The 8,263-nt window shown below is 55.0% G+C and overlaps 1 protein-coding gene across 1 annotated transcript in view; it reads right to left on the reverse strand.

The window, feature by feature from the left end:
- Positions 1-8,263, reverse strand: part of INPP5A (inositol polyphosphate-5-phosphatase A) — a 128,175-nt gene that overhangs the window by 85,104 nt on the left and 34,808 nt on the right. The window contains exon 2 of the mRNA XM_004701223.2: positions 4,269-4,310. Within this exon, the coding sequence (XP_004701280.1) occupies positions 4,269-4,310 (42 nt within the window). The remainder of the gene's footprint in view (positions 1-4,268; positions 4,311-8,263) is intronic.

The raw sequence follows: 8,263 nt of genomic DNA on the forward strand, positions 1-8,263 counted from the left end.
ATTTTGCAGCGACCCTTCTCATTCCCAAATCTTCTGTTAAAATTTGCTGAACGGAGCTCCCAGATAGTCCAGACAACTTCCCCATCTCTTCAATGGTCCGTTGTCAGTCCATACGGGTAGGTGATGGACGTCTAGAACGAGGTTTGTCATTAATCAACATTTCACCTTTTTTGAAACTAGAAAACCACTCGTACACTTGAGTTTTCCCATAGGGCTGTCTTTGTAAGCTGTGTTCAACATCACAAGTCTCTGTGGCATCCTTCCCGAGCAGGAGGCGAACTTTCACAGCTGAGTGCTGCTCTCTTAACTAGGCCGACACGAAAGACGGGATTCAAACAAAACTGCGTTCAGGAAAAAGTTCCCTGTGACCAGCGAGAACCTTCCCAGGCGATGCCACTGGGTGCACTAACTCAGAGTGAGTTGCTCCAAGCTTGCCTCGTGGGAAAAATGTGTACTCCAAAAAGCTCCGGTTTTGTTTTTGTTTTTTTTGGGGGGGGCCCTCATATGCTTAATACCAGCAAAGCAAACTTTAAACAATCTCACTCACGGCCATCGGGTCAATTCTGACTCTACAGGACTGGAGAAGTGCCCCTCTGGGTTCCTAAGACTGGCTCTTCACGGGGTGGAAGCCTCATCTTCCACCCACAGGGTGGCAGTGCTTCAAGCTGCTGACCTTGCGATTAGCAGCCATAGGTGCACCCCTATGCCAGCAGAGCTCCCTTAAACTCTGTAAGGGCCCATGAATAAAAATAAAGTACTTTTAAAAATGATGGCCTATGCAGATAACAGAAAACTCCAAAGCCCATTAGCTGGCAGGGAAAGATTCCCCAGTCCACACATTTTTTGAAGAATTGAGTTGAGAGAAAAAATTCATGGAGAGGCTTCAGAAAGTTCGGGGAGAATCCCAGTATCTCTCGCCCCACCTCCCCCAGCCCACCTGCGGGTGTGCTCATCCTCAGGACAGGGGCATCGAGCTGGAGGCAAGCCTGGGCCCCGGGGGCTCTCTTGGCGCTCTCTGTCCTGCTTAAGCGCCGCAGTGGACACGCACGACACAGCACCCCTGTGCCAGCGCGCTGGCGGCACCCCAAGTTCTCAGCACGCAGAAGTGCGTCCCCCTCACCCACGGGAATCTAGACGTGGGTCAAAAGCCCTTCCCAGGAGCTTGGCCTGCTCTTCCTGCTCCGCAGGTCTCAGTCCTCACGTGGTCTCCTCAGAAGCCTGGCCGGAGGGCCCATGTCCTCCATTGCTCCGGGGGGCTGCCACCCTCTGACGATGCTGACACGGGAGAGGAGGTGCAGGATGAACTGAATTTAATCCATGACACTGATATTTGGTTTGTTTTTAAACATAGCCAATTTTTATGTGCTAAATCATGACTTGCTGTTTTCAGTGCAGCGAGTTCAGGTTGGCGACACTGCTTCTGTCCCTCACAGGCGTGGAGGGTCTCAGCAGCCCCACTCCGGGGCTCTTCCCAGGCAGCTCGTCCCCGCCCACTCCCACTCCCATCTTTGACAGGTGTTGGCATTTGGCCCCTGAGGAACCCTCCCAGCATTCTGTTGTGAGAGAGCAGCTGCTCAGGCTCACACACAGGCCACGCAGCACCACTTACCACACCCCTCAACTTCGTCCCTCTAGGTCCCAAACGGCCCATGGTGTGAGGTGTGTGTACCTCACTGGTTTTATGCTTCTCCTTATAGACTGGTCTATGATTTGCCTAAAATTGAGCCACAGGTCTGAGTTTGGTCCCAGACTGGAAGGGTGACCAAGGACCAGTTTCAGGGGGTCCACGGCTCTTGATCAAACCGGCAAGCCTGGTCTCCTTCGCAATGCCCCGCTATGTTACACAGTTGCCTCCCGTTTTACTCAGGACCTTCTAATGTGGGCCCTTACAGAGCAGTTGGTGGTGGTAGCCGGGCACCCATAGCTCTGCAGGCCTCAGGGTGTGGACAATAATGGTCACAAGGCTCATGAGTCCACTGGATACGTGATTCCACATGCTTCGGTTGGTGTCGTGGTGACGAGTAAGGTCTGCAGTTCAAACCCACCAGCTGCTCCCAGGGAGAAAGGCCAGGCGTTCCGCTGCTGCAACGACTCACAGCCTCAGAAACCCCAAGCGGCCGTTCCGCTCTGCCCTACAGGGTCCGGATGCGTTAGATCAACTACACAGCAGCGAGCTGGTTATCCGCTTGTTTCTTTCTCTCTTCCGGTCAGGAAGAGACCGGCAGCTGCACCGTAGATGGCCGCTCAGCAGATTTAGTTTAAGACTCCAGTTGCTCCTCACCAGAGGGGGGTGGACAGTTTGTGGGCTAGGTTATGCCAGCTCCCCATGGTGTCCCCCAAGACTAAGGTCCTGAGTCCCCAAGTCCAGAGCTTCTTTCCCTTAAGGTATGTGGACATGTCCAAGAAGTTTTCCAAACTTGGTCAGTGTGCTCCACCACATGCACTACGGTATAGCTGCAGCACAGGGAACAGCCACGTACAGACATCCTGTCAAACCCACACCATGCGCATGCTCCCACCCTCCGCCCACACCCCTGATCACAGACTACAATGGTGGGACTTGGTCTGGTACTTTGAACCTATTATCAGGAGGACAGAACCACTTCCAAGGGCACAGATGACCGACTGGGGTGTTGAGTGATGAGGGTGGGTCGGGGAGGAAGGTGGCTGTCTCCTTCCTGGGAGGTTTCTCCCTGCAGCTCAGAGGGGAAGAGGCAAGGAGACGCTGCTGGCCTTGACGGGTACGGGTGGGTAGAGGGCACGAAGGAACTTGGAGGGGAGGCTCAGTACACACTGTGGGAAGGCTGTGCTCCCTCCAGGCAGCACCAACCACCCCTAGCAGCTGAGCACCGGGACACAGCTGGTGGCGCAGGAGCTGAAGTTGTCTTGTCTCACGGGAATGTCAAGGGCCTGCCCAGGGACGGGCACCATGCAGAGCACAGGAGCCAGTGACACCAGTGAGGATGGAGATGGTGTGGCCCCACTGCACATGTGCACGCACACCTCTGGTCCCTCCAGCCCTTGTCTGGCTGGAGCAGAAGTCGAGACTTAGGAAACCAGAGCTGCAAGATGGAGGAGTGGGGCCAAGTCCCGCCTGAGCACCTGCACCCAGGCCTGCAGGACTGGGGAGGTGGCTCCCACCCACTTCCCAGCCCACCGCTCCATCTGCCTACTCCTTCCTGCCCATCTACCCCTCTCCTGGGACCCAGGTGGCCACAAACACATGGTCCAGAATGCCCCAGTGGGGCGCAGGCCTGGTATCCAGCCCTCACTGGCCCTGTGACTCTCACAAGACCTATTTGCTTCCTGGCCCCTGACCTTCACATGACCCTCCCCTCCAGTGACAGCTGCCACAGTGCTGGTCTCTGAGTGTCCACAAAGACCAATCAGATAGTGTCCATGACCAAATCCCACCTACTGGATCCTAGGGCCCCAGCACCCAGACCCAGGGACGGGCAGGGGTGGATGGGGCCTTCCCTAGAGGAGGCGAAGAGCTTGTCTCCCAGGGCCCAGTGCAAATGCCAGGGCCTGGCTTGAGCAGGCACTTCCTTCCCCGGGCACAGCTGGAGGGTGCTCAGGGGCAAAGTGCATGGTGCCGCCCTGTCCTAAGAAGTCACCAACAGATGTGCAATCACTTCTCCGAGTGGTAAGTCAAGGGAGCAGCAAGGGGGGCTGAGAGAGTGCTATGGAGGGGTCCCCCGCTCCCCTGCACTGGAGCCCAGGACAGGGGTGGGGGGTGGGTGTGAGGCGGCGGTGGCCAAGGAAGTCCTAGGCACACTGGGGGTGGAGTCCTGGTCGGTGGGCCGGGCTGCAGGTCTCAGGGCCATGAAGACAGGGCAGGGTCTGTGTTGTTTCAAAGCCTACTGTCTGTGCATAGAGTGGGTGAGGAAGGTACCTGCGGGCTGGGCGAGGCCGACAGGGAGCAACCTGGACAGACTGTGAGGGGCTCTTGGGGTCAGGGGTCAGATACTAGACAAGAGGCAGGTAGGTGGCCACAGCAGGCCAAGTTCAAAGGCTGGCTGGCACCCACGCTCCTAGGAGCCCATGGGCTTAGGACCCCTCTGCTGGGCCACCAGAGGTGGCCTCCAGCTGGGCGTGCCCTGTGTCCACAATGCCCCACATCTCATCCTGAATAGTGGTGCTCCAGGACGGCCGCCCTGGGCCCGGCCAGGGTGCATCGCATCCATAACCTTAAGTCCACACTGCAAGACCAGGCCATAGAGAGGGGTCACCCCGACACAGCCTGCAGGCTGCCGCATGCCTCTCACCTGATAAAACTCCCGAAGCCAGTTCTTCTGCAGGTTTTCTGGCTGCAAGGAAAGAGAACAGGGCGTGAGACCAGGGAGGGAGCCGCAAAGCCCCCATGAGTGAGCCCCGATGGTCAGCAGCCAGCACTCACCCACTGCACCCCCCCACCCCCACCCACTGCCATGGTGCCCGTTCTGACTCCCAGGCCCTGAGCATCACGGGAGCAGCCTGCCTCCTCTTTCTCCCTCGCAGGCGCTGGTGCATCATGCCCAACCCACAGTGCCACCAGGGTCCTTTGTAAGAAAGCCACAGTACTGTAACAAACCCTAGAGGGAGTCCTGGGGGCAGAGTGGTTATGCTGGGCTGCTAACCTCAAGGTCAGCAGTTTAAAAACACCCACCGCTCCATGGGAGAGAGACGGGGCTTTCTACGCTCACAGGGGTACAGGCTCGGGAACCCACGGGGCAGTTCTACCCTGTCCTATGGGGTCCTGTGGCCCAGAGCCAACTCGATGGCATGAGTCTGTGTGCTGTTTGCTTTGGTAAAGGGAAGGGAGGAGAGAAGGGCAGGGCCAGGCTGGGCAAGTCCACCAAGCTAAGCTGTCCATGGGTCCGAGGACCACCAAGCAATAGGCACTCTGATCTACATGGTGAGTCCCACCCATGCTGGCCTCCCACCCCTAAAGACTGAACTCATAGGCGAGGTTTCGAGCCAGAACAAACTGCCTGGCAGACAAGAGAGTGGACATGGGAACTGAAGACACCGGCCTCCCCACAATCCTCTCTCTCCATGCCCCTCTCTGTCCTGGGGACTATGTGAGGTCCTGTGGGCGCCAGGACACCATGGCTCGAACTCTGTGTCCCACGCACTCTCCCATAGGCAGCTTCTGCCCCATCACCCCCAGACCTGCTTCCGCCTTGTCCTCTCCAGCAAAGGAGGCCGGACTCCTACGACAGGGCAAACAGGCAGTTGCTCAGGCCCCAGGGAGGCGTCTGCCATGTCTCAATTTCAGGCCCCTATGAGCATGGGCCGCACCGGATGGTCAATGAGGGCCCAGTGAGCCTAGCAATGGACATGTCTGTGGCTGTTTACAACTTGTAATATAGAGGCCACTAGACAACTGACTTGTGAGGGAAACACATATACAGGCGGCCGAGGGACACTGGGAAGGAAGGACAGTGATACCCGGAGTGTCCACTGGGCAAGACCACTTGGGGGACCCCAGACTACAATCACACTGTAGGGCTGTCTCTGCAGGTACGGCGCCCCAACTGCCAGAAGCAGACCGAGGCATGAGTGTATACACATGTGCACACATGCAGGCGCACACCCGGGCATCTGTCTACGTACACATGTGGAGCCACAGGCACAGACACTCATGCCAGGTGCCAGCCACAAAACTGGCAGGGTCTGGGCCCTGAAAACTCACTGGGAAGGAGGGGCGGGCTGACCCAAGGAAGAAGCAGAGCAGGAGATGGAGAGGGTCCGAAAGCAGTCCCGGCCAGGGGGAAGGAGGGGCCGGCCTTCCAGGCCATGCCGGAGATGGAACTGACCCCAGGAACTGAGTCAGCCAAGGCCAAAAGCAGAGAGCCAAACACGGCGCCTGTCTGGATCACGGAGCACGGCTGAGGTTGGAGAGCCAGGGCATGATGCCACGCGGGTGCCACTGGAGGGGCACTGGGTGCCACTGGAGGGGCACTCCACAGGGCGGGGCGGGGTGGGGCGGACGCCTGGGACAGCCCGTCTGCATGGACTCAAACTCCCAGTCCTGAAAGGTTAAACAAACATCTCCTCACGCACGGAGAAGTTCAGCTCGCCTCTCGCTCACACTTGAGACACTGACAAGTGGGTGGAAGGAACTCTCACAGAGTGTGATGTAGCCGTGGGCTCATGGTCCCCAGGGCTTAGCCACCTCTCGTCCCTTACACAGAAAGTCCTCCCATTTCCGCAGGAGACACGACGCGGCCCAGGACCACGCAGGAGGCAGTGCTGTCATGGCGGCCAGAGGCAGCCCCCTCAGAGGCCGGGGCGCGGCCAGAACCACGTGCGGGTCTGGACAGAGACCCAGGGAAGGAGAAGAGCACTCGGCAATGTTCACCCTTAAAACACTGTGCTAGACTGGTCCTCCTCATCCCACAGACAAACCGAGTCAGATGACGTCAGGAAGCAAACGCAAAGGCGCCCAACGGAGGGGGAAAGACGCAGAGGGCCGCCCTGCAGGCCGAATGCAGAGCAAACGGCCGGGCGCACACACCGCAGACGCCCACAGCAAAGCTCTGAGCTAAAAATGGCAAGAAAACTAAGCTGAAGAGAAAACAATCAACAAAGGGAAATGTGTACAATTTACGATAAAATGCGTGAATGCTAAACTTAAGAAAAGCTTTTCAAACACATATACATACATACACACATACATACATACATACATACACACACACACATACATACACACATACATACAGGGGGTACCTAAAAAACCCCGTAATGTAACCCGTAGTATGCATTTTCCCTGCTAGACAAGCACCAAGCAACTCGCAGATTTGGCAACTGCATTAAGTGTAATGGAGAGTACTTTGAAGGTGATAAAGTTGTTTAAAAAAAATTTTTAATATATAACTTTGAAAAAAATTCTGGTATTTTGAGTACCCCCCTCATGTGTGTGTGTGTGTATACACACACTAATATATAGACATACACTAATATATAGACATACATATATATAGGTATACATACAAGGGAGTAACCCCCAAAATACGGAATTGTGCTGGGCAGAATGGAGCTCCCTGCTAGGCAAGCATCAAGCACCTCGCTCTGAGTTAGTGCACCCAGTGGTGTCGCCTGGGAAGGTTCGCTCTGGTCACCACAGTGAATTTTTTTGTAAAAGCCATTTTGCTCAAACCTTGGTTTTTGTGATGGCTGATTTAAGTGAACAGCATGCAGCTGTGAAATTTTGTTTCCTGCTCAGGAAAATGGCTGCAGAAACAGTTGTGATGTTGAACACAGCTCACGAGGACAGCGCTATGGGAAACCTCAAGTGTACGAGTGGGTTTCTCATTTCAAAAAAGATGAACTGTCAATTGATGACAAACCTTGTTCTGGACGTCTGTCAACTTCCCGAACGGTTGAAAATGTTGGCTTGTAGTGCATCTGAAGTTTGTTTCACCAGGTCAGACTGTTAATCATGCTTTCTATTTAGAGGTTTTGAAAAAATAGCCTAACCTGCCCACACAGTCGTCTCAGTGGGCCAGTTTTGGGACAAAAACCAGTGTGCCTCTCTTGCACCACACACCTTACTCACCTGACCTAGCTCCGTACTACTTCTTTTTGTTTCCACGAATGCAGAGGGACATGAAAGGACAGAGATTGGATGACATAGAGGAGGTGAACAAGAAATGAGGGAGGTACTGTCAGCCATCCAAACAGATTGTTTGAAAAAATGTTTCCAGAATGGAATCACAGATTTGACAAAGGTATTAAGTGTAATGGAGAGTACTTTAAAGGTGCTAAGGTTTGAAAAAAATAATTATGGTTTTTAGGGATACACACACACACACACACACCACCTGCCTCGTGAGGATACCAGTGTCCCATGAATTGGAAAGGCTTGGCCAAGGGGCACTTGATAATGCACCTGGGCCATGAAGAACACATTTCTCCTGAAAGCCTGAAAGCCGTTTCAAGAGCCGTCATCCTGTCATACCATCACATCACACCCCTCACACCCCACAACACACCTACATACCACATGCTACTGTGCACTACCATGCCACATCACATGCCACCATGCCACATGCCACGCCACTAAAGCACACACACCTCATGCCACCAAAACCAAAGCTGGGTTTGTCCATGTGCACATCCAGGAGGTTTTATAACAGCAGACCTGACTTACACCCGGGCGGTTTCTTCCAGAAGGAGCGGGTGTGCAGTGGCGAAGGGGTGCTAATGGGAAGGTGGTCAGTTCGAACCCCAGCTGCTCTGCAGGAGAAAGATGAGGCCATATGCTCTTGTCAAC

Source organism: Echinops telfairi, unplaced genomic scaffold, assembly GCF_000313985.2.
Source record: "Echinops telfairi isolate 266 unplaced genomic scaffold, ASM31398v2 ScPeMD7_70;HRSCAF=299, whole genome shotgun sequence".
NCBI classification, from domain to species: Eukaryota; Metazoa; Chordata; class Mammalia; order Afrosoricida; family Tenrecidae; genus Echinops; species Echinops telfairi.